The sequence below is a fragment of the Urocampus carinirostris genome, chromosome 8, assembly GCF_059441175.1.
Source record: "Urocampus carinirostris isolate Australia breed hairy pipefish chromosome 8, RoL_Ucar_1.0, whole genome shotgun sequence".
Classification (NCBI taxonomy): domain Eukaryota; kingdom Metazoa; phylum Chordata; class Actinopteri; order Syngnathiformes; family Syngnathidae; genus Urocampus; species Urocampus carinirostris.
The window spans coordinates 35997481-36024670 of record NC_142356.1 but is presented as its reverse complement, the minus strand read 5'-3'; the positions used below and the strand labels follow the sequence as shown (position 1 = coordinate 36024670).

The window sequence follows — 27190 nt, the reverse complement described above, 5'->3', positions numbered from 1 at the left end:
GTTAAAAAGGTTGACTTGACATAACCTTATATGGAGTTAGTATTTTTTTATCGCTTCCAGTGGTTAAAAACCATTCGTTCTGAACTATTGATTTGAATAAGCAAAAATCCTCTATTATTTAAGAATGTATTTTTTGAATACTCGTTGGTCAAGAAATTCAAGAAAATCTTGTGCCTTTGGCTCCGCCCTGCTTTATTCCTGGACCCTGGCTATTTCAGCTGAAAATGAAAATCTCCATTCTGATCCCTGCCTTAAGAGTGGCCACGCAAAAACAAATGGAAGAAAAAATTATGTGGTTTGGTCATTTTGAGTCTCCTTAGTTTATAGTCTTCTTTGTGTTTTGTAGCACTCATCTTTGGTTGCACTACACCACTGGTTCCCAAACTTTTGCAGGCTGGCGCCCCCTTGGCACCCTAGTGTACTACTAGCACCCCCCTTTTAAGGTGGTGGTACAAATTACTTGTGTTTCCTCTGGACCAAGTGACTACGCAAAAGTTAATTTTGCAACAGGTGTTTTCTTCTGTTGCCCATCCACTTCGTCAAAACCAAAATAGGTCCGAACAAGTGATGTGCCGCCCTTCTTCGGTGCAAGCTTCGTTTCCTTCACGTTCGTTGACTCTGGGACTATGTTTACGGAGTCCGCCATGACACTCGATGAGCTCACACGGTGGGTGTGGCATAGTGTGGTGCTTGCAAACTTTGAATCGCGTTTATTGGCTACTGCTGTTATTTAACCTTTCCTCTGATTGGTCGGCACTTTTAAAACTGGAACAATCACAGTTGTGGTTGGCCAAAACTCCATCACTCACTAAAAAGCCTTGAAAAAAAACGCAGTGCTTTGCGGTTTCGCAACCGCACTACGTTCAAACTTCGACTTCGGAATACTGCCCGCCTACCGCCTTCATCTTCCTCACTGCCCTCCTTACTGCAAGTTTGTAATCCATAGATGTCCCATCTCTTCGTTCTGAGTGTCTACTAAACATTAAACATGTCTTGTGTGATTAAGTTTTGAATTAATAAAGCTAATAAATGTTGTTGTTTTTTTCTAGCTGGACGGAAAGTAAAAACATACCAGCCCTACTCTAACGGGTCTGTGGACCTGGGTCTGAGGAAGAAAACGAGAGAAGGCAAAGGTAAAGTCTGGCGCCAACAGAAGCGGTGTGAGAGCGAGGCCCATTTGAACGTTTGACTGACTTGATTTCCAGCAGGAAGCACCATCTACTTGTGGGAGTTCCTATTGGATCTTCTGCAGGACAAAAACACGTGTCCGAGGTACATCAAGTGGACACAGCGGGAGAAGGGCATCTTCAAGCTGGTAGACTCCAAGGCTGTGTCCAAGCTATGGGGGAAACATAAGAACAAGCCAGACATGAACTATGAGACCATGGGACGAGCACTCAGGTTAGGAAGCGCCGCCAACTTTCTCTTTCTAGCAAGCAAGACACACCGCTCAGCGTTTCAAATGTCGTCGTCTTCTACATAGGGCTGCAACTAATGAATGTTAAAATGATTAGTCGAATAATCAAATATTTGATAGGTTTTACTTAACTTATGGAAGGAAAGTGATTTAGTTATGTATCAAATGATAATCAACACAAGAAAAGTTGAACACATTGCTGATTTGTTCAAACATTTAAATAGTTTTATTTCTTTTATGTAACAGAGGAGACCAAGAATTGCTCCTATCACTTTGCCATTTGTGCAAGAGATGGGAAGCTTAAGATCGGTCCCGATTTAAAACCAGTTGGGCACATGCTCAGTCAATAGGGACATAAATCCATAAATAAACCTCTGTCCATTTTTTTAGAGAAAGGCCAAATCAGAATATATTAAAAACCAAGGAGACATGTTTTGATCCCTGTAAACCAAGGGCAGGCTCATTGGCAGCAGTGGAACACTAAAACAAAGAAGTCAGTTTTGTGAAGTACAATCAATAGTCAACTGCAAATTCCGTAACAAAATTACTTAGTGGTTCTGAACTGTGAAGTCAAACAACTGACATCCGTCGTATATGCAATGTCGCGGGGTGCACGTCTGCTTCTTATGCGGAAAGGGGCTCCTTGTTCTATGGACGGCATGCATTTAATTTCAAATACATTTGTCAAACATGGTCTGGCATAACACTCATCCATATTGGCTTCATTGTTTATTTGAATCTTACCAAGGCAAGTGAGACATTTTCATTTAACTATCCGACGTGCTTTCTTGTAAATGTTCGTGCATCACCGATGTACTGTCATGATACACAACGGTCTGCTATGCCAATCTTGCAATAATAGTCTTTTCATTAGCCAAATCTAGGCTAAAATACTCCAAACCTTTTGTTATTCGTACTTGATGTTGTCGCACTTATTTCTGTATGTTACCTCTCAGGACAGACTGTTGGCAGAGATTAAAACCATGTAGGATGCCTCACTTTGTTTGAAAAACGTGTCTGGCAACATTATTTCTATCATAATTTTTTGTCAACGTCTTGTAGATACTATTACCAGCGTGGAATTCTAGCTAAAGTGGAAGGCCAGCGTCTGGTCTACCAGTTTAAAGAAATGCCCAAAAACCTCGTGATCATCGACGACGACAAGATGGATGTGTCTTTGGCCGACGACCCGATCCATTCCGAGGCGTCGTACCAGCGCATCCTGGAGCCGCCAGAAGTGGTGCTTAAGGGCGCCGACCTGTCCTTCCGGAAGACCTCCCAGATGTCCTTCAGGAAGCCCAACATCCTGCGCGGCGGCAGCAAAGTCAATGCCACGCCATCTCCTGTTGCTGCGGCAACGGTTTCACCGGACAGTCAACAGGCGGCTATGATTCCCAACGCTTCCGGGCCCAGGTGAGGGCAATTGGCGGCAGGAAAAATTAAAAAATTAGCTGCTACTCGGAAAATCTTTGGAGCATGCTCATCCTATTCATTGTTGGCAGGACGGTGCGGGTGGCCATGCAAGTGCCCGTTGTAATGACTTCGTTGGGCCAAAAAATTTCGACGGTTGCTGTACAACAGCCAGCAGTTGGAACGGGCGCCACGGCCCAGACCACCCTCCTCTCCACGGCATCCTCTATCGGTCCTGCTACGGGAGCTTCTAACACGCAACAGAAGGTGACTTGAAATCCGTACTTTTGTTTCATAAGAATCGATTCTGGGCCCATCTGACATCTGAATGTTAAGAGTTAAATGAACAGCAGTAGGGAGACAAGTTTTAAGTGGTATATTTTTATTTTACCAGCTCGGTGGCCTTGGGGGTAGGGCGCCCGCCCCGAGACTGGAAGGTTGCTGGTTCAAGCCTCGGCCGGGTCATACCTAAGACTTATAACATTCGTACTCGTTGCCTCCCTGCTTGGCGCTCGGCATTAGGGGTTGGAATTGGGGGGTTTGGTCACCTAATGACTCCCAACACATCAGTTGGGTTGAGCGAGGGGGCTTGGAATTCCGTCCTCTGTATCAATCTCCCAGAAAGAGTCAGAAATGTGAACGTATTCTTGACTCTAGCCACCTCCCACTAGGGGGATATGGCTCAGGTGCGTGTGTGCGCGTGTGTGTGTGTGTGTGTGTATATTTTTATTGATATGGGACAGATGCTCTGGCATTATCACTATTTGATAAATTTTCTCAAATCATCAAATGTCACACAGTGAAATAAAATGGGCTGAATAATATTTTGCCAGGAAACCTGGTTTGTCGGTTTTATTGTATTTTGCTAGAAGTATAAGGTGTGGCTCTTTCTCAAAAAAAAAGGCAAAATGACCCGTTTTAGCCCATCCTTAGTGCTAATTCTATAAATGTTATAGGATTTTTTTTTTTTAATTCTATAATGCAAAGGGGGCAAATATTGAATTTTTTGTCTTTAGGTTGTCATCCAGACCATCCCCACCATGGTCCCAGCCACGGCAGAGAACGGAGAAAAGATCACCGTCCAGTTGGCCAAGATCATCACCATCCCAGCTCATCAATTGGCACAGTGTCATCTGCAGACGCCCAGCACCAAACCCGGCGTCGGAAACGCCACGGCCAGCATCAGCCTCCTGGGGAGTCCAGTGACTGTGCAGACTCTGTCCCAGGTGGGCTTGGCCCCGGGAACGCAAGTCATGAGACTGTCGGTGCCCTCACAGGCTCCTCAACAAACTGGGGCGGCGCCCACCGCCGCGCAGCCTCACCTCGTCGGCAACCTTTTCGGCAACTCTGTGCTGGCGGGGGACGACCTCCAGTCGGCTGGCGTCCAAGTCCGGGCGGTTCGAGTCCCCCTCGCGCTTACGGTTGCGCAGGATCACGAGAACCCCAATGACGCCCCGGCGGACGCCCCCTCAAAACTGCCGCCAAGCCCCGAGCTCACCAAAACTGAAGAACCAGAGTGTTGAAACACTCTGGTCACTTTGTACATAAGAACGTTTTTTTATTATTCTTGTGATAACCAGCAGCCGTTTGAGACGAGCACATTTTTCAAGCGCCTCCTGCCGCGTGAAGCTTTTCAGCCGAGCCCGTGAAGTAGAATTCGCGCGGAGCCCGACAAACAAAATGGAGGCAATGGCTTCGTACCCTCGCGAGCTGCGATTCAGCGCTATTTCCTAACACTAAAACATTTAAATGAGTGGTCGGCAACCTTTTCTATACCACGGACTGCTTTAATGTCAGACTATATTCTCCCACGCCGGCCCAATAAAAGCATTAGTTCGCCTTTCAGTTACCGTGGGTTCCTTCGCCGGGGGGGGATTGAATAAAAACAATGGTTGATTACCGCACCATGCCTCAACATTTAAACAGCCAGGATTCAAGCCGACTGACCACTTAAGTTAAAAAAAAAAACATGTTGCCTCTCTGTGTGTCTGTCTCTAGCGCTCTCTCTTTGTCTCCACCTCTTTCTCTTCTCTAATAAATGGCGCCAAATTAAAATAAAATTTGACAATACCACGGATTTCGACTTTTTGCGGGTGGTTCTGATCCCCGCTGGTTTCCTATGTCATCAACGGCGCTCTCAATGCTTGCAATCCAGACTCTATTTCTGTTTCATCTGATGTTGACCAAAAGTGTTGGGCATTATTTTGTCAACTGATCAACCATAGTTCAAATATGGTGACTACCAAAAATCTCAAGTTTTGATGGTTTTTAGGTACATAATTTGCATCTGCATGGATGATACAGTATGATTGTGGGAGACTTTTTTTTTTTTTTTTTTGGTCATTCTGTGCAGCCTTGTACCAAACGATCAACAGCCTGACACTGGTCTGCGAACGGATGGTTGCTTATCACTGTTCTAAATTACATCGGAAAAGACTTTAGACAGTATCACATTGTTTTTACTTAGTACCAAGTTGTACAATGTTGTTTTGGCTGAACTCTTTCCAATAATGCTCAATTACAAAGTGACATCGTAAGTCATAATGGTGTGATGATGAGAAAAAGTGACACCTTTCTCTTGTTTATCTACACTCCTCGTAGCCTTGTTGTTGGGATTCGGCGCTCTCATCCTCATCGTGACCATACCTGGAGGTTTTTTTGGGTTGGGAAAAAAATTACAATATGGTACAAGCAAAAAAAAAAAAAATGCAATTTTCTTTGATTTCTGTGCGGCTTAGTACTGGGCCACGGCAGATTGGTTGCCGACCACTGATTCAAACCATTCACTTGTTTAAGGGAAAAAAAGTACAAGGGCACAAGGCAAATGGGAAAGCCTATGCTTTTGTTTTTCTGCTAAAAAAAAATGTTTTTGAGTCACAATTCAATAGTGTGTGTGTGTGCGCGTGTGAGGTGTACATTTGAGTCCTGAAAGAACAATAACAATCATGTAAATGTTGACTAGTTTACAGAGCTAACAAAAACACCCTTTGATTAGTGTGGTGGCCTCATGTACTATATGAGCTATACGTTTATTGTTTGTCATTTCCTAACTTGTACCAAATGCAGTATTAAACGAACAACGGATCGAAAAAAAGTGTAGTTGTGAGTTATGGGATTAAAAGTACTGGTGCGTTTCTTATTTGGACTCAGGAGTTGGCTCTAGAAATTAAATCTTGCAAATTGACTTAAACACTTCCATGCTTCCTACCAATAATCTTTCCAGCACCTTTGAATGTTTTTCTTTTTTCTATTCAATTTTTAATGCTTGACACTTGAGCCAGTGCACATTGCCACGTCCCATGTGAGTAGGAATGTGTATATAATTGTTAACAGGTGAACTGAATGAAATGTTAGTCTTCGATTCCCAGGTCACTAAACAGGTCATTTTTTTCATATCACGCTAGCCAAACGCCTACATTTCATTTATTTTAATCTAAAAAGAGAAAATACCGAAGTTTGTGTTCAGACTGAACTGTTTGTATATTCAACATTTGAAGTATATTCTATTTTGTTGTACTCTTGTTTCAAAGTGTATTAAAGTAGATTTTACTGACTCATTGCAGCGTTCTTTTTTCGTTTATTTAACCTTTGTGACATGCAAGTACATATAGTTACATTTTCATGCTTTTTTTTTTTTACTTTCAAAGAGGAAACATTAAAAAGTAATCACTTGGGGGGTCACATTTTCCAATGGTTTGTGAGAACGTGTTGATGTGCAAAATGGCAATGTGCTGTGTTATATCTTATTGCATTTGGGAGACAACCACATACTATACACAAAGCGTACATTATTTGGACCTATAAACATTACAATTCATAATCTGACTTTTCATAAACCATGTGTATTTCAATGCTTTTACCAGGATTTAGGCAATTTTCTCTTTAATGCAGTGGAGTCATCTCATCAGCTGCACCGCTTATCCTCAGTAGGGTCGCGGGGGTGCTGGAGCCCATCCCAGCAATCATCGGGCAGTGGGCAGGGGACACCCTGAACTGGTTGCCAGCCAATCGCAGGGCACACGGGGACAGACAACTCACTCGCTCATTCACACCTAGGGACAATTTGGACCGGCCAATTCACCTGAAATGCATGTTTTTGGAATGTGGGAGGAAACCGGAGTGCCCGGAGGAAACCCACGCAAGCACGGGGAGAACATACAAACTCCGCACAGTAAGGCCGGGAGCTGGATTTGAACCCACGTAGGAGGTTCCCACGACCTCAGAACTGTGCCGCACACGCGCTAACCACTGCGCCGCCGTGCTGCCCGCAGTGGAGTCAATTGTATGCAAAGTAAAACACTTTGTTGAGTGGCGCCAAAGCCCAAATATGATTTATTTGCCTGCAAACCATTGACTGCAGCCCCCATATAACTGGTATTGCACATTGGTACTTTACAAAGATATCTGATTAGGTGTTTCTTGCCCAACAATCAAACAATTCCTGTGGGAAAGGTAAACAATTCAAATAAACTCGTGCGAGTCAACTATTATTGGTCAGATGTTTGGCAAAATGTATACAGTACAGGGAGCCAACTCAATCCAGCGAACATTACTTTCAACAATGACTTGAGCAGGATGAAAAGGAAATACTCAGTCGATGAAACGTTGAATTTGATATTGGAGGGGAAAACTAAACCAATTTTTTTTCTTTGAAATTCGGACTAATTCTATGAAGATTTTGAACCTGTTTGCTTAGCAAAGGGGGTACAAAAGAGGTTTCTGATGACGACGAACCGAGTGATGATGTGGAGGAAGAGGACATGGGTGACGAGAATGTGCAAGATGGTGTGGAAGAAGACATGAGTGCACAAAACATTTGGTTATCAAATAATGGAAAAAAAATGTGGTCTCCATCACACAGAGTGTCTGTCCACTTTGTGCCTCCACACTGCCGGAACCCAGGCCAACTTTGTATGCCTTTGCCCGATCAGTAGCCGCGTCACCGCACTCATTTTATTTTTTACAGAGGAAATAATTGACCACATAGTTGCAATGACTAATTACAAGGGGGGAATATATGGTGCTGGACCACAATCACCACACAGCTACTCCGTGCATACTTAGGGCTTCTCATTTTTAGCTGGAATGTACAAGTCAAAGTGTACAAAGAGCCTGTGCGACAAGGAACTGGGTCGTTCAATGTTTGCTGCAACGATATTTGTCTTCAAGTCTAGGGGGGGTAAAAAAATAACTTAAAATCCACATATGTATAAATAGGTCTCATGCCATCGAACAATTTGAGTGGTTGAAAGTCAAAAATATTCATTGATGACTAAGTTATCCACACTTCAAGATTACGCCCAAATAATGTACACTGACATGCATCGTGCGAGGTTTTGAGGAAACTGCTATTGTCAAAAAAGATTAGCATGTACATGTATTGAAAAAGAAATTGGCACCACTTTTTGACTTATACGAAGCTCTAATTAGGCTATATGAAATATTCACCAAAAAATCTTTATGTATATGCATTTCAGTTAGTTTTCTCCATAGTCACTTTTAGGCTATTTACTGTCCTAAGAGGCAGGGGAGGCATTAATACATGAAAAAGTATAGTTGTTTTGATAGGTCTGATGCCAATGAACATTTTGACGCGTTTGAAGTAAAAAAAAAAAAAATCATAAATGGCTGAGATATATATATATATGTGTATATGTCCAAATAATGTACACTGACATGCATTGTGTCACCCAAAAACGCATGCCTCGAGGGTTATTTGACCATTACATGTTGCTGTACAGTGTAGTACTACTGAAACAGGGTGCTTAAAAAGCATAAAGAACAATAAACTGGAGCTTCTAAGTCAGGGCTGTCCAAACTTTTCAGAAAGTGGGCCAGATTTGGTAAGATGAAAATATGTGAGGGACGACTATTCAGCACGGCATTCTTTGAACAGTCTTTAATGAATTCACACCCTGTAAAAGGTGTGCAGTGCTTGGCTATCAGTGTCGTGACCTCGTAGCCTGCTTTTGTAGAATTTTCATTTGACTCGCAGTGTCTCGTGAAGAAGCGCTGCTGTGCCATTGAAATATCTTCACCTTTTCGCATGATTCTTTTTCCAGTTGGCTTTTTATAGTCAACATGTTTTTTCTGGCAGTGCCCCTTGAAATTATATTCTTTGGAAACAGCCACAGTCTCTTGGAAAATTATACATTTGCGATTTCTGTGGAAAAAAAAAAAAAACACGTGTCCTGGAATATCGCATTCAACTTTCCTTTTTTTAATTTACAGTTTCCATGTCGTAAAGGTGGGGTAAAATTCTTTTTTGAATACCCGTAGCAACAAGATGGCATGCATACAATTATTTAGGCTCCCTTAAGGTGAGGCTTGTATGTAAACTAACCTATAAGGTTTTTGTTTTTTTAAATGCACATTTGTATGATAGTTAATGTATTATGCTTTTCAAATGAAGTCTTTTACCTCTAGGAGGCGCTGGCTAGCACACACTGAATAGTACGCAATTAGTACAAACTTCAATCTTAAACTGTATGACAATTATTTATTTCTTTTACTTAGAATTGGGTGGGCAAAGAGCCCCACTTTTTTATCCTGCTAGCAATTGCTTCAGTTTTTGTCATTTGTCTTTCAAGAATTGCATAAAATAACGAGTTTACATATATTAGATGGAGTAAATATACAATGTTCATTGTGTAACAAATATTTACAAAAATATTAATAGCCTAAGAGAGGATTATTACAGTATACATTGAGCAGGAATCATGGATCTGTCAGGTAATCAATTCTTCGAAATAGTTGTAAATCTGAATCGGTTAAACAGTTTTTTAGATTAGGTTCAAATATTTGAGAAAGAATGTAGACAATGGAACAATAATCTATCCTTTTGGGGGGGAGACACCGTTTAACAAACGCAGTATTTAACAATTCAGTAATATTTGATAAGAAATAATAACCAGGAAAATGTTTTTGCTGGAAATACGTGTACACTGGTATGTTGTAAAATATAAATATGGGGGCGCTGTGAAAATGAGTCTCAATTCTTTAAATAACAAAGGATTATATAGTTTGTTTGTTTTTGTTTGTTGCATTTGTTTGCATGTTCCAGGAAATTTTCGGCATGAATTATAGTTGTACTCGGAAGCTAAACAAACATCAGAACTGAAGATAGCAGAGTTGTTTCAAAATCCTCATTATGACAGACCTAAGGGAGCAAACTTAGGGCGGTGTTTAAGTTTATGTAAATAAAGAAAGTGTTGTTTTATCAGTATGAAGTATAAAACAAATTTCTATAGAATACAATTCAAAAGAGTATATTACATGAAGATGTTTTTCAAATAAAAGAACTGAAGGTAAAGTAAGAAAATTCGGTTAAAGCAAACAATTGAAAAGGGCAGAAAAATACTAGAAATCAAACCGTTAATTAAAAAAAACGGAAAAAGTGGAATGACCTGATCTTTTTTAAAGGGACAGTGTGTATGACAGTGTTGGGCTGTGCTGACCCAAAAAAAAGACTTGTATCACGTGAAGTCAATTATATTTTGTCTATTATTACCCATTAAATATTTCCAAATTATCTGTCAGCTTCCTTTATTTTTTGTCTCCCTTGTTGCGCTGCTTCAAGATGTGCTTTCATATTCAAGTATTTAGCCATTCACATTTCAGCCACTAGTTGTTGATAGGCTCCAAAATCTACCCGGAGGCCTTCACAAAAAACTCTGAAGGTCCTTAACTCATAGTTTATTCGCAACCGGCACATCAATAATTCAGCTTAGGTGAAGGCGTAGGTGTAAACTACATGGTCTGCTACTGGTAGTATACTGTTATACTTTCATTATAGATGTCACTGTGTTGTGTAGTTCGACCAAAAACAAATTACCATATCAAGGTTGTTGTTTTTTTTAACCATTACGACGTCGCTAAATAATACTCACTGTCCCTTTAAGAGGAGCAATTAAATGGTATAATAAGGGAGATATGGTAAATTCATTTACCATTGCTTTGTAAATGTTGGCCCAATTTCAGCAAAAAAATATAATTAAACAACTTTTATGACTGATGTAAAGATTTTGGTCGAATTAAACACAATCAGTATATTTTCTTAGAGGGACACTGTAATACCACCAGATGTTGCTGTATTGTGTGGTGCAACCGAAAACGAGTGCTAGAAAGCACAAGGAAGAAACTAACTACGGAAAACAATCATGACAGCTCCCTAAATGAGCCTTATGTGTTACATGTTATATCAAATAAATACAAATTTCTCAAACTGTTAGTATTTTTAAAAAATGCATGTTTCTACGATAGTGCATGTATTTTTGTTTATTATTTAAGTCAATATTGTTTATTATTTTACCACTGGGAGCTGCCAAATAATGCATAATTTCATTCAAAGACACAAATAAAAATTAAGTAGCAAATGTTATCAAAGCATTAAGAGTATAAAACCGGATTAGTACGGTACACCTTTTTCATGGCCAAATTCAAAACGTGTTTCGGGAATTTCAAAGTCAATTTTCCAATTTCTCCAGGACGATCAAAGAAGAAAGCCAGAGTGAATCAGTTATTTTGCAGAGCCAAAAATATATCTGTGATTTTTTGCATCATATGATTTTTAGATCTTGATGAACAAATAGTGAAGATATTTTTGGCTTGGAACAATACATGAGTAAATATTTTTGAGGAAAATATCTACCAATAAAGGTTTTGGGTAAAATAATATGTACCTAATATGTAATTTTCAGTAGCAGGAAGTTCTTCATTCCAATTTGCCAATGGAAAACGCTTTCCTAATTTTTTGCATGACCCAAAACAAACGTCCATAATTTATACGTAATCCTTACACTATAAACCTTTCGAAGTGCTCTGCTTTGGTTTAACATGTACCTGTCCTCTTGGCCATGGCCAGTAGGGGGCGATGATGCTTCACATGACAATATCATACAAAATAAAATCAGCTGCCGTTAAGCTCGAGGAAGGAAATGCAATAGCAAAGCGAAGCAACTGGAGAGCATTGTCGGCGTCAGTTTTAAACAGACTTGTTGCGAAACCTGGCAAATTTACAAGCATTTACAAGCACTTCAAATCACAACAGAAAATACAAATGATTGCAAAAATCTTTATTCTCGTCAGTTGGTGAGCAGCATGTTGCAATTTCAGTCAAATGTTGCCAGGATATTATATCAGATACATTGTGGATGGTTTGTCAATCATGACGGTTAAGATATGGACACTAATGAAGGGAGCATTGAAATACTGTCTAAGTGTTGGAGGTAGACATGGTTTCAGTTCATTTTAAACTTGACTTTTGTTGATTCTTCATTGTCCCTCAAGCTCACATCAAAAATGTCCTCAGTCGTCAGAGTTCGCGTTTGCAAGTCACTCGTTCTCTTTGAAGCTGAAATCGCAAACCAGAGACAGATGATCTGAAGGGTATTGGTAGGACGGGAGCCTGTTGGGGCCGATTTCTTTCTCCGACGGCAAGTCCAAGATGGCATCCACCGTCAGCGTGTCCTGACTGTACCAGATGTAGTCTAGAGTTGTACAGCACTCGCCAGTGGGGCGGATTTTCCATGTTGTGTATCGCGGCTCTGTCAAAGAGTCTTTGCTAAGCCTCTTATAAGCAGAGTCCAAACCGAGAGGCGATGCGACAAAACGGCAGTACACCTCTTCATTTGGGACGGCGTTGAAATCGCCGCATATGATCAGAGGGACGCGGAAATCGGTGGCTGACGAGGATTTCTGGACCACGTTTTGGACTTGGCGCAGGAGGTCTGAGCCCTGGGCGCTACGGAGCCACTCCCAGCCGGAGCGGGCCTTTAGATGGGTCACCGCCACGCAAACTCGCCGTCTTGTGCTTCGACAACGCAGCGTCATCACCAATGCAACCTGTAACCAAGAGAGCAAGACAGAAGAAATAATTCTCAGGTATTTATGGAAGGATTTGCGACCTGACTAGAACCTTGTTGACCAAAACTAAAACAATATGGGAGCAGGAATTTGGCCATGAAGTACCAGATCTACAATGGGTGGCCGTATTAAAAGAACACATCCATCATCAATTTGCGGTGATACGGCCCCATTCAGATCAAAATTATTCACAGGGGTCATTGGACCATAAAAAGAAGAAAGTAATTTTAAACTGGCTGGGGATTGATGAGAGTGTGCAATGTCCCCCCATATGATCTGGTCATGTTGTTCTCTGCATAACTTCTGGAAGAAGATTTTTTAAAACCATTTCAAAGATATGCAGCTCTCTTATCAAACCGGAACCTATGATAGCTTTATCTGGAACTTCTTCAAGCACATTAAAATTACCTAAAGCCACACATGACATCATCACCTTCATCACATTACTAGCACAACGCTTAATCCTAATAAAATGGAAATCATCAGTTCCGCCATCTTACACTATGTGGATCTACCTTACAATACTTACAATTAGAAAAAAATAGATGTACAGTAAGACCTCGGTTATCACGGTTAATGGGGACCAACTGCGATAAGTGAAAATCCGCGACGTAGCGGTGCGCCTTCAAAAAAAAAAAAAAAATATATATATATATATATATATATATATATATATATATATGTATATATATATATATATATATATATATATATATATTTTTTTTTTAATTATTACTTTTTAGACGCGGTCAATGGGGACCAAAACCACCCGCAAAAACGGAAAATCTGCGAAAAAGCGACGCCCCTTCAAAAAGAAAAAAAAAAAAAGAAAAAAATCTCATCTCATCTCATTATCTGCACCGCTTATCCTTATTAGGGTCGCGAGCGAGCCCCTAACCCGCGGCGCGGGTACTTTCGGGCGCGATACGCACGACACCGCGACAAGCTGAGCGGCTCGGGCGCTCCGCGCAGAGGCCTGCCTGTCGGAAGCGCAGCAGAATGCGCGTTCACGCGAGGGGGGGAGGATTTTGTACGGGAGTCGGATTTGGGCACAACACCGGCGGCCGGCGTCTCCCGCTCGAGCCGCGATGGCTCTACATGGCGCTACACGGCCCTCGATGGCTCCGGCCAACGGACGGGCGGCCGCGGGGTAAAGGGGTAGGGGGGACCTGTGGGGTTAGGGGGGCGGTGAAGCGTAAGCCGCACCAAAACTGCGCGCCGGGAAACGAGAATGGCACGCCGTGCAAGGGTCGTCGGCCGAGGGGGATTCCCGCAAAAAGTGAAAACCTGCAAAGTAGCGACGCCCCTTCAAAAAACAAACAAAGAAAACAAAAAAATTACCATTACAGACCGCGAAGCTCTGAATGCACGTACGTCGAACCGCGAAGTAGCGAGGTCCCACTGCAAACTTACCCTGCGACTGGCTGGGCCCTGCGACTGACTGGCAACCAGTTCATGGTGTCCCCTGCCCACCCCCCGAAGACAGCTGAAATGGACTCCAGCACCCCCGCGACCCTACTGACGATAGGCGGTGCAGATGGATGGATATACACTTAAGGGCTCTGTTACTATGTTCTACTCAATATCATTTGGCTTCTTTAAATATGTCAGGAAAATGAACTTTGCTGACATCCCAGAATGGTTAACCAACCTGATGTAATTACATGTTGCCTGTTCTACCCACCCCGTCGGACTCTTAACTTTGTCTCATGTATAATTTAATGTGCAAGGTTATTTATCTATGTATATATCTTTCTTTTTCTTACAATAGTGTTCAAGTGTCTCACGTGTGGTAAAAAAACACCCAGGGCAGCCAGACGATTTACTTTATTCGCACTTCTCTAGCATGCCGAGTACTTTCTTTGTTGGTTTATCAGGTTTTGTTACCTTAGTTCCTTTTGTCATTTACTGTTGTTGTCTCGTTTGTAAGTAGCGCAGCGTCTGTAATCCTGTATATGTATGTTTGTGACATTTTTACAAAAAACTTTACTCGTAACCTGTTTTGAAACCATGATTTAGTACAAAAACGAGTCAAAATGAGCTGAATCAGTAACACCACTTAGAACCATCAAGAGAATGCTATTTATTTTATTATATTTTTCAAAAAAGATTTGGATGGAAAATAAGGTTTCGACAGCGCAGACACTGGATTTTGACAGCAAAGCTAATTTTTTAAGTGGAAAAAAACCACCGTTAATTTAACATAGAAGTAAACACTCGATTTGTGTATAGAGAAGAAATCAACGTTAGTTTTGAACACAATTTATGAAGTAGGGCTCGAATACAACTTCACAAAAGTTTCACCCACCTGATTGGTCGGAATCATCATGGCAGAAAGCTGTAAATTGACGCAATCCAAAAACTCGAAACGTGACTCGTCGAAGAAGAGGGCACAGCCATCAGGGCCATTGTTGCCCTCCACGTTCAGGCAGGGCGACCAGGGCTTAGGGCAGAACCTGCCAGAGTAACCCAGTCGGGCCAGAACCGGCTGCAGCGTGTCAAAGTAGTGGTCCACTTCCTGCAGACACAGGACGTGAGCTCGGTAGGTGAGAATCTCGTCTAAGATGAGGAACTTCCTTCGAGACCAGCTGAGGGCCTCCGGAGGACACAGCACAAAACTGTCAAGTCCTTCACCGAGAGCTGATAAGAAAGACATGAGGAGACTTTAATACTAGCGTCCTATCATTAAATACGCTTCTGCTGTCACACCGATGGAAGACTTCCATAAAATAAGATTCTTCATTCTCAAAAGAAAATCTAACTTCAACTTTCGAGAAATAAATTGAATTTATTTTTAATTCACAACACTGACAGATCAGAAAGGTTTGAATTTCTCAGAGCGTCAAAGTGGCTTACAAAACAGAATGAGAACTGCAGAGTAGAAAACTATAATAATATTTTCATCTACAATCAAATGTACCTTTTTGTGGACAATTAGGTGCACCTAAAACCCTTAAATTATGCGCCTTATACTCAGGTACGCCTCATTGAGAGGAAAACATAGTAACTACAACTGGGAGGACGGGGGTGTCGGGGGATGGCACACCGATATGAACAACCCCTTTACCCCGACCTATCACCCCAGCTGAATACCACAGGATTGAACCCAAGTAAAACTTATCATTTGAATATTACCTGTTTGCAATGTCAAAGGAATGATGAAATTATGTCAGAACATGTGCATTCAATCATGTGATAGCTTTAATTCAATTATTTAAAATGATTGAATTGTATTGTGTTGGCAACTGGGTCAAGGTTGATTTAGATTTGGAGATTTCATCTTCAGTCTCTGAAACCAAAGATCTTCGAGGGGTTCCTTCATGTGAGCTTGACTGCTCCCCACACTATGACTATCTGATTGAGCCAGCGACCCAGAGTTTCTGACCCACACGCTGGCCGAAGTAAGAATAGAGACGTTAAGATATGTTTGCAGAAAGCGCCCCGTGAGACAGAGAAAGGACCCGCCAGCATCCATCTGAAGCTCTGTCTCTCGAGCAACATAGTGATTCTGGTCCCGACCAGACAAGTTTAAAAGATTAAGCTTGCCTCTCGATTATATTTCATCAATTGATTTTGTATTGAAAGAATTTATTGACTCTTAAATTCGCTACATACTACATTCAGTAAGAATTTACAATGTATTCTTCTATTAGTACTTGTTACATACTGATGATTTTTAATGCAATCTTCGCTCTTACAGTAGTTTAAATTCCATGTACCTCGTAGCCCAGAACCTTTTATATGAAACATATTTTTCAAAAGACTATTTTTGAGGATGCAACGCCTGATAATGTGGGTAACAAATTCTTGTCTCCTACCTTGGGCGAGAATGTTCCACTGCATCACCCGGATGGCGCCGTCACTGCCAGCCGAGCGTCGGATCAAATTCCTTTGAAAGCGCGGCGGTCGGTCACCGAGGGCTGCCTCGCATCGCCTCAGAACTTCACCTGGATCCAGGGGACTCAAAGGTGACCCTATTTTACCCTAAAATAGAAAGCCATTTTCTGTTATATTTATTGCAAGTCATTCCTGTTTACAAGACAGATCGGTCCAACTCCTGCGGGAGGGAAAAGTCACCTGGCAGAAATCCGGATCCAGCGTTGTGTCTGATGGATCGTTTGGGTTTGAGTGAGTGAGAGGGAGGGGGACACGATGGCTGCTGACACCACTGCTTAGGGTGTGAGCCAAGGCGCTGTACAGTCGGCTGGCCCCACCGCCCATTGGGTAACCTGGGAACAACAACAACATCCAGAATTGACTCCAATTTGTCTATAAACCTTATTTAATCCAAATCTACTTCAAAGACCTGAGAATAACAGACTCCAAATAATATTTTTTGTGAAAAATCGAGTTTGCAACATTTGTTGAAATAACGTGGTTTTATCGGTTGCTTTCGTCCAGTAAGAATGGGTGTCTTAGTCTACCTGAATCGACATTCAATTAAATGATTTCAGAGAACATATAAAGTAGCTGGGCCTCTATCTAGCAGTATGTCTTGAACGCATGGATTTGGATCGTCTTTTAGCACCACTTGATTGTCCCAGTGATGAAGAACATGGTGAAACAGACACAAGTAGTACGTGGAACAGTAAGGAAATGTTTTTGGGTGGATTTGTACATGTAACAAAACTCAATGTCTCGCGAAATATTTTTTTAAGCAAGGTTCAATGTGGGCATCATGGCGGCGCAGTGGTTAGCGTGTGTGCGGCACAGGTCTGAGGTCATGAGTTTGAACCTTCCTGTGTGGAGTTTGCGTGTTCTCCTCATGCTTGCGTGCGTTTTCTTCGGGCACTCTGGTTTCATCCAACATTCCAAAAACATGCATGTCAGGTTAATTGGCCGGTCCAAATTGTCCCTAGGTATGAATGAGCAAGTGAGTTGTCTGTCTCTGTGCCCTGCGACTGGCTGGCAACCAATTCAGGGCGTCCCCTGACCACAGCCCGAAGATAGCTGGGATGGGCTCCAGCACCCCCGCAACCCTACTGAGGATAAGCGGTGTAGAAAATGGATGGATGGAAGTTTCAATGTAGTGTAGGCATCATAAACATCCATTGTGAAAAACAGATGCCTGTAGCTATTTCATTCACCAGAGTCAACAATCTGAATCATGTTAAATCAGACCTGGGCCTGCATGACTTTGGAGGTTTCTGTTCCTCAACCTGAGCGATTATCAGCTGGAGAGAGCTTGTTAACCATCCTGGTGATTGGAGGAGAGAAACCTAAAAAAAGTATGCAGGAGATGCCCCCTTCGTGGACCGGAGTGCCCAGGTCTGTGCTAAAGGCTAGGAGAAAATGTCCATACATACAGAAGAGAGGTGACCAATTACAGGACTACTAAACTTGAGCAAAATCATTTTCCTACACTAAGGTCCCTTATTTGAAGTAACCTTATTGAAGATGTAATCTGCAAGACTATTTCAGGTTCGGTATTGTTAACCTTCCATTAGGCTCAGAGGTTTTAAGTTACAGATTTGAATCATTTATGGAAGGGAAGGCAAAAGCACCGAATGAGTTCTGACAATCTGCAGCAAAAAATTCTAGATAGTGTCGAGTTTTATAAAATCCCCCAGGCCAAAGTGGCTGATCTCAAGGAAATAATGAATATCATGCCAAGGTTGACAAGGGGTATTACAATGCACATTCCGTATCTTTTATAATATATTAAATTTATTGAACTGGTGAACTTGCGTGGTTACGCAATTTCCATTTTCATGTAATTTGTTATGTTCTGAGTTCACGTAAATCTGGTTTGTCTAATAAAATGTTGGTCTGTGACCGCCTTTTTAACAAAGAAATTATGTGAAATCTGATAGAACCTTGTAACTTTAAATGGACATTGGTTTTAAACTCAATAGTCTTTATCGTCATTGTTAAACATTGCGAAACATTTTATTATACAATATTAGATATGGCACTCTGGGGTAAACATGTAATAAAGACTTTTAACTCATTCATTGCCCAAACGTAAGAATACGTTTTTCAGTAGCATTGTCCCTATAATCAAGGGTTTGGCGCTGCCCATCAGTAAGTGTCAAGCTTCTGATAATGATTTCAGTAGGATAAATGCCCATTAGATGGCAGGAGTGGTTTTGATCAGCAATGGTGACCGAAATCAAGTGATCACTTTTCACCGTAAACATCGGGCACTGAAAAGTTCTTGCAAAGTTAATGCAATGTTCAAGCATAGTTCATGCATCAGTTCAGTGTTCTTGCAATAAAATGTTATTTGGCAAGCGAAGTGCCCTTGGGTTAATGGAAGGCAGTGTTTAGATCACATTCGAAGTATTAAAAATACAGAAACAAAAGCATCTAAGTTCTGCATAAAATGTATTCTTTCACAAAAAGCTGCTTTTCTCAGACGTTTTCTTGGAAACCCGTATTTAAGAAACAACAATAAAATATTACTGTTTATCAAAAAATGATAAAAGCTAGAACAGACTTTTTTTGAATGGAAGATGAGGGTTCAATCTTTCCATTGAGATGTCCTATGCCTACATAGCTACAAAACAAAATTTTCTTTAGCCCATAAAAATGTGTCACAATGGTAAAAATTGGCTGGCACCGAACAGTTCTTTTCATTTAAAAAAAACGTCTGGCAATGAATCAGTAAGAGAGAAAAAATACCAAAGACTGTCAGGGTCAAGCCCAAAAATATTTACAAAGAATAGAATAGAATAGAATAGAACATATTGTGACAACGAAATTGGGCATGGCACTCCAGTATCACATTTAACAGTGAGGATAAAAGAAAACAAAGAAGATAAAGAAACAAAGAAGATAAGATTATAATTTACACAATATAAAGGAACAAAGAAGATAAGGTTATAATTTACACATTATTTACACAAGAAATGTGGGCGTGTAGGATGTTACATACAGTTTTGGGATCGTATTAGTGCAATATGCGTTAGGTGCAAAAATAGTCAACATTGTACAAAAAATAGTCAACACTGTGCAAAGTGAGCATAGGCATGAATACAATTTTACATCTGTATAAGGTAGTGTGTTTGCAAGAGTTTCAGTTTGTTGTGCGGTGTGTGTTTAGGGTGGTAATGACCCTGGGGAAGAAATTGTCTCTGAGTCTGTTTTTTTGTTTTGTTTTGTGTGACCTGTAGCGCTTGCCGGAAGGCAGCATGTCAAAGAGTGGTGAGAAAAGTCCCTGATAATGTTTTCTGCTCTGCTGAGGTAGCGAGAGCAGGCAATGTCCTCCAGACTGTGTAGAGAGCAACCAACGATCCTCTGGGTTGTGTTGATGACCCTCTGGTGCGTTTTCCTGTGTGCTGCCGTGCACCCAGCATGCCACACCGTAATGCAGTATGTTAGAATGCTCTCCACTGTGGCTTTGTAAAAGGACACCAGCAGCTGCTGTTTCAGATGATTTTTCCTGAACACTCTCAGGAAATGGATTCGCTGCTGGGCCTTCCCTACCACCGCTCTGGTGTTTGCAGACCAGGAGAGGTCATCAGAGATGTGCACACCCAGGAATTTGAAAGAGTAGACTCTCTCTACACAGTCTCCTTTTAAAATGAGTGGTGCTGGGTTCCTGCCGTCCCTCCTGAAGTCCAGTATGAGTTCTTTTGTTTTTGTAGTGTTCAGTATGAGGTGGTTTTTCGAACACCAAGTTGTCAGTGACTCCACCTCATCCCTGTACGCCGCCTCGTCCCCTTCAGAGATTTGTCCGATCAAGGTGGTATCGTCAGCGTACTTAACAATTGTGTTTGTGAGGTGGGTCGGTGAGCAGTCGGAGGTGTAGAGGGTGAAAAGCAGGGGGGAGCCAGTGCTCAGTGTTAGGGTGGGAGAGACGTGGTTGCAGAGTTTCACGGACTTTGGGCGGTTTGAAAGGAAGTCCATTATCCAGTGGCAGATGGAGGAAGAGAAGTTAAGTAACAAGGTTCTATTTGTAGTATTCTAATTCGAAACTCCCCAGGTTTTACAGAAAACCCAGAGATCATCTGTCGTGATACATTACACACTACAATGAAACGGTATGGGCTAGTAATTAAATCATTCATGACTCAGTGGACAGTATGAACATCTACTTTACAATTATTTTCTCCAAATGACCCCAATGTTTGCTAATACCGTGTTATTTTGATTTGTAGTCTCTAGTTTATGCAGGTGTTGTGGAGTCCTTTATGCTTACACGTACAAGTTTTAGTCTATAAAACTTTACTGCAAATGTAGTTGAGCATATGCACTAAAGCAGGGGTGGCCAACCCGGTCCTCAAGAGCCGCATGTCCTGCATGTTTTGGAGGTTTCTCAGTTGATGCAAATTTTAAGATTGTTTGCAAGCTGTGCGGGAGCTTGATAATGACCGAGGTGATTGGGATCACCTGTATTTGAACAGAGAAACTCCAAAAACATGCAGGACATGCGGCTCTTGAGGACCGGGTTGGCCACCCCTGCACTAAAGCATATGCCATCAATTAAGTCACGGATTAAAATTCTTGAACGAGAAACCGCAACAGCTTGACGCTGCAACTGCTCTGTGAGGCAGAGCTACTAAGTGGAAAATGAACAACCTGCAGTCAGATATTCGTCATCAGGAAATCAGAATACGCTGTAATCGTCTATTTAAAATGAACTTAATAATTCAAGTAGAATGCACAAGAAGTTTTATTGCATTTCTAGAGTAATTCATGCTTTACGGATGACTTGGTAAGTAAAAAAGCTGACAAGGACACAAGGTTTGAAGTTCAAATCCAGGTAAAGGCAAATGCTAATGTTCACTTGAGCTAAATTGCCATATATTTTATGTTGAAAATATCAGGGGATGGTGTCATAATACTCTGTAATAATAGTTTGCAATAGTCTTTGATCTATGCACCCCTTTGAGACTCTCTGTGATTAAGGGCAATACAAATACACATGACTTGACTTGACTTAACCTAGGAAAAGAGGGTGGGATCAGAAACTAGGCCAAAGATCTTATATAAACAACCTTTCTGTGATGGCCCTCTTGCATTGATTACACAGATATCTGATTTAGAATGTAGTGTAGGTTTTAGATTACTGTTATTCCAATGTTTCCAAATAAGAACTAGTTTTCATTTATAACATCTTTAATAATTGAGTATTAATTCATTAACTTCGTGATTTGTTCATTTATTTTGTTGAAACTCTACCATTCCTTGAAAACGCAACATTAAAATATAAGTTTTCAAGGACTTCAAGCAGCCGTACGAGCCCTGTAAATGGGAAGGGAGTGCTCTATTTTTCTATCATTCATGCAATTTTCATATTTTAAAATTTCACGTGTCCCCAGCAGTTCACAAAGCTCTATTAGAGAAATATTGACTAACACCTTAAGGTAGAGGATTTCGAAGGCGATGCCCGTGGGCAACAGTTATCCTCCTAAGAACACCTGAGTAGCCTGTGGATGAGTCATTTCTATTTTCTAGTACATTTGATTTCCAATTGTACTAGTGGTAGACTTAACTTCTAAGGAGTACAACCTGATAATAACGGTAAAAATATAGTAATAATATAATTTGTTATTTAAGAAATGTATAATACCATAGTCGGCTTTTGCGCCAAATCGGTAACCAAGAGTAGTTTAGCCAGCATTAAAGTAACATTAGATAAATCATTTAAAAAGTAAAAAAAAAAAAAAAAAAAAGATTAAAGAGCGAACTGCCAACCTTTAGCTTTGGACACAACCAGTTTTCAACCAAATTAACACAACTCCTGACCTCCTCTTTTTCACGGGATTGACAAAATTTTAAATAGATAAAATATACGCCACAAACTTTAGTATGTTCTTGGTATACAAATATGCATACAATCTTTCCAAATCACTTCCATATCTTGGAGCATGTAATACAGACGTACTGCAGTCAATCACATGGCGACAAAGTCACGATGACACACACTCACACAAACGCACGACTCCTCCTTCCTTAAGGAGGCAACGTCCCATTTTCATTAAACCAGGCAAACTGAGGCCCACGGGCCGCACGTCAAATTTGTCTCCCATTTTCCCTTTGTGTGTCCAACAAAAATTCAACTACGCAAATACCGCCAAATGGATTAGTGAAATACTGTATCAAATTAAGTGCTTGAAACAAAGACATATTAACATATTATTTTGCTATAATTACGAGCTTTTTAAAGATGATGACAAAGCAAATTTATTTAAAGACATGTATAAAAAAGACATATAATATTATGATGTCTGCATGTATTCATGGTCACATTTTCAAATCCAATGCAACTCCAAAAGACTGCCCACCCATGCCTTATTAAACACAATAACAGAAAGATAAATTAATTTCCTTACTCATTGTTTCCATCACTGGGCTCGATTATGTCCTCTGGTGCAATCAAGATTGTCTGTAAGATAGAGAAAAAAACCTAGAGAGCGATGTGACGTCCGTGAGTGGAAACTGATATCTGACTCTGCTGCTCTTACGGCAGCCTATAAATCCTGGAGGGCGGGAGACAAATAGACGTCATTCCGCCCATTGGGGAGAATGTGAGATCACGGTCTGGTGAGGCGGCACAACTGCTACTCTATAAAAACATTGACGCAGACACACAATAGCACGTCCAGATGGTGTGGACATAATGACGACAGGGGACTACGCGAGTAACTTATGAGCTTGTTCTAAAAAATAGCTTGCCAGCGATGACTCACTGTAAATTGTCAAGAGTCATAATTTGAAAATGTAAACATGATTTGTAGAAACATGAAATAACAACAATCATGGAGAAGTTACCGGTGAAAAGTCATGGTTTTAAAGCCTTTAAGGCTACCTGTCAATGAGCATCTTTTTTTGAAGGTGTGTCAAAGCAGGGAACAATAGGATGCTTGCAGGGTTAAATTAATAAAGCACTAAACTCCAGTAAAAAGACAGTGTTGGGAGTCACTCATTACAAAAGAACACATTCCATATTCCAAGAATGCAGTTACTTTTCCCAGTAACACATTATTAATGCGATTTTTAACTCAGACTGTGATTAAATCATGGGGCGTTAATCTGCTACTTTGAAAAGCAGATCACGATTGACAATGCTTTCTGATCTTTGATAGCCCCTCCTTGATTTACAACCCTCAACCCACTAGCAACACAACGCTGGACAGATGTTTATGTCTACCTACAAATAGAATTGAATAAAGTTACAGCGGTGCCGTAACAGGCACAGCACAGGGTACAAGAAAGTGTAATTTCCCCCTACTGATAATCTGGTATTCTCCCTGCGCTATATACTTGCATCCATGTTAAATGTACAACTATAATATAAAATACTGAAATCAGGGGTCAGTTTATACACGCAGATTTGGTTGTGCGTCACCAGATGCAAATGGTAGTCAGCACATGAGAGGGGGCGTGGTGTATACAAGAACAACAAAGTCGATGAGGCAAACGTGAGCACAGAATTTTCGGTAAAAGTGGGCTTATTTTGGTCTTTTTATTTGTATAATTAGTTTTGCAGTACACCATGCCTGGAGAAGACAAAAATGACCTGGACATTACCCAGAAACGAAGAAGGAAATCTTCAAGTGGTTTGAAGACATAAGACAAATGCATATGGACTGTCTCGGCTGTGTTAGTTTGGAAGCTCCCAAGATTACACAAGCCAAGAAATAAAAAGGGTTAACCACTTTCACAGGTGTATTTACACATTTTCTTCTATTTATTTTGTTATTTGGCTATTTATACGTGGTTTTAGGAGGTTGGCTTCAATGCGAGTGTAAATGGTAATTAGTAACTGGAGAGTTACCTTCAGATTAACGCCCCAATTTTGTGTGTTAGCTGATGGGTAATGCAATTACTTTTTAAATGAAGTAACTAGTAACTGGAGCTTTTTTTTCTTAACTGAACTCAATTAATTGTTTTCATTAACACATCCAACACTGCATTTGTAGATAACGGAAATACTGAAACAAATTTCCAACAATGGAGTTTTCTAAAGGTCTAGACGCCCAAGCATGAGAAAATTGACGGTTTGATGGGTTACTATTATAAAGTCAAATGTTTAAATCCATTAAGGCTACTTGTCCTTGAGCACCGTTTTTGTTTTTGTAGGCGTTTCAAAGCAAGATCCTTGCAGGGTTCAATGAATGAACCACATATATTAAGTTTATAACGCATTTCCTTTCCTTTGTTCCTGGAACGCAGTTAACGTAAATTCCGGACTATAGAGCGCACCTGATTATAAGCCGCACCCACCACATTTTAAGAGGAAAACGTTTTTGTACGTACACAAGCCGCACCTGTATATAAGCCGCATGCGCCCACATTAAAAAATGTAACACAAACACAAAATTAACCCAAACCCGACTTTAAGTCCCGCGATTGAAACGGAATGTCATTCATTAAAGTACCGTATTTTCCGCACTATAAGGCGCACCTAAAAGTCTTAATTTTTTTCAAAAGCTGACCATGCGCCTTATAATACAGTGCGCCTTAAATATGGCTCAATATTAAATTCACAAGGTCTCGCAACTTACGCAACAGCCGCCGACTCGATTTTCCCCCGAACGTGGAGTAGTCCGCGGTGTATGCTGGGATTTATATACTGGCATTTCATTGGCTAACCAATGTGTCAATCATTATTTGAATCGATCGCTATTGGCTAAAGTTATTCGGAGCCTCGGATTGGCTAGAGGGCCAAAACAAACCCTGCAATTGGCCGAAAAAGATGTGTCAATCATCCGTTAAATCGATTGCTATTGGCTGAAGTTATTCGGAGCCTTGGATACGCTAGAGGACCAAAACAAACCCTGCAATTGGCCGAAAAAGATGTGTCAATCATCCGTTAAATCGATCGCTATTGGCTGAAGTTATTCGGAGCCTCGGATACGCGAGAGGGCCAAAACAAACCCTGCAATTGGCCGAAAAAGATGTGTCAATCATCCGTTACATCGATCGCTATTGGCTGAAGTTATTCGGAGCCTCGAATACGCTAGAGGGCCAAAACAAACCCTGCAATTGGCCGAAAAAGATGACTGAATAGCAAGCTTGCTAAAGTACGCCATAAAGAAACATGTTTCATTAGTCTGTATTTGTAAACATTTTACTCTCCTGGATTTACTACACTCACGGTTGTAAGAAGACCATGATTGCGTATCATTATTGAACGTGAGAACTTAGGTGAGTTATGCGGCTTTATATTTTCCCGGTATCTTGTTTTAGAACGATCTTGATGTTGCTGTGATAAGTTGAGTGAATTAAACTCAATTCCAAGTGTTTATTGTCATATGCACAGTAAAGTTGCGAGCGAAAAAGAAAATAGAAAGTAAGGAATGGTTGGCATTTCTTGAATTTCAAGACTTTAACCTTCCGAATGATATTTGAAATGACGCATTTAAGTGACATCGTACGGACATCGCATCCGCACGTGTCTACGACACGTATTTGCTTCTTTGCAAGCTTTGGGAATGTTAAGGGGGTATTCAGTTTGAGTGAATCATCTGACTGTTTTGTCGAAATTCCCATTGTAGCGCCTTATAATCCGGTGCGCCTTATCTATGGAAGATATAGGACCAAAAACTATTTTTGGGGGGTGCGCCCTATAAACCGGTGCGCCCTAGAGTGCGGAAAATACGGTACATAGTCCAAAAATGACAGCCGGCAAAATTAACAGAAAATGATACCTGTACTTAAGGTTTGATGCAGACCTGCAGAGTCCGGGTCCTGTTGAATGTAATCCAAGGAAAAAAGTGTATATTTCCAAAGGTAAGGGTGGGAAAAATATATATCCACTATTGTCCGCCGCGTCCACAAACAGGTCTCACCTTTACCCCACTTCCCGTCACCCCGCGTTTGTTCCGCCCCTTCTTTTTCATTCGCCCGTGCAAAACATATCAAAATAAGTGTCTAAAATAAATACAAATAAATACATTACAAAAATATACAGTTGCAAATACATATTATACATGGTTACACATATTTACAAAGAAAGACGGTACACCGAGAATTTTCAAAGCTTTAACAATGATAATATAACTTTCAACCCAAACAGTGCCTGTGACAGGGCAGTTAATGGTAGCAACACGCTAGCAACACGCTCGCAACACAGTAAACGGGTCTGTTAAAAAAACATACCGTACTTGTAAAAATCACGGTAGACCGTCCTCATCTTCTTCCTTAGAACTGAAGCCATCAAAGTCTTCTTCCTCAGTGTCGGAAAGAAACTTTGTCAGAGATAGACGTCGTCCCACGCTTTCGCAGCCTCACTCGCGCTGTCACTGTCGCTGGAACTCTCATCCACTCCTGATTCGGTTCCCTCCTCTCACGCAGCAGACCGGCTTTTCGGAACCCGTTGGTTTCTTTTTGCATTTTGCATGATGAGGGTATGTTTACGCTCATTTAATTTATGCACAAGCCAAGTAGTTGCAGTCTTCCTCGGCACATACTGGACTGTCTCAGAAAATTAGAATATTGTGATAAAGTTCTTTATTTTCTGTAATGCAATTAAAAAAACAAAAATGTCATACATTCTGGATTCATTACACATCAACTGAACTATTTCAAGCCTTTTATTATTTGAAT

At 41.0% G+C, this 27190-nt stretch overlaps 2 protein-coding genes across 7 annotated transcripts in view; one reads left to right on the top strand and one right to left on the bottom strand.

Moving 5' to 3' along the window:
* The window catches only part of elf2b (E74-like factor 2b (ets domain transcription factor)), a 35444-nt gene extending 29060 nt beyond the window's left edge, over positions 1–6384 (top strand). For 4 of the 6 annotated variants that reach the window (XM_088342542.1, XM_088342541.1, XM_088342543.1 and 1 more), the window contains 5 exons: positions 1050–1133; positions 1206–1401; positions 2480–2830; positions 2920–3094; positions 3844–6384. In XM_088342542.1, coding sequence (XP_088198668.1) covers positions 1050–1133; positions 1206–1401; positions 2480–2830; positions 2920–3094; positions 3844–4350 — 1313 coding nt within the window. In that variant the 3' untranslated portion in view covers positions 4351–6384. The remainder of the gene's footprint in view (positions 1–1049; positions 1134–1205; positions 1402–2479; positions 2831–2919; positions 3095–3843) is intronic. The other 2 variants (XM_088342544.1, XM_088342546.1) reach the window with 1 other exon arrangement.
* Positions 6385–11886: 5502 nt separating this feature from the next.
* noctb (nocturnin b) overlaps positions 11887–27190 on the bottom strand; it is a 30342-nt gene continuing 15038 nt past the window's right edge. Inside the window, exons 3-7 of the mRNA XM_088342539.1 lie at positions 22972–23024; positions 16769–16920; positions 16510–16675; positions 15000–15331; positions 11887–12670 (exon numbers count right to left, since the gene is read on the bottom strand). Of these exons, the coding sequence (XP_088198665.1) occupies positions 12161–12670; positions 15000–15331; positions 16510–16675; positions 16769–16920; positions 22972–22984 (1173 nt within the window). The 5' untranslated portion in view covers positions 22985–23024 and the 3' untranslated portion in view covers positions 11887–12160. The remainder of the gene's footprint in view (positions 12671–14999; positions 15332–16509; positions 16676–16768; positions 16921–22971; positions 23025–27190) is intronic.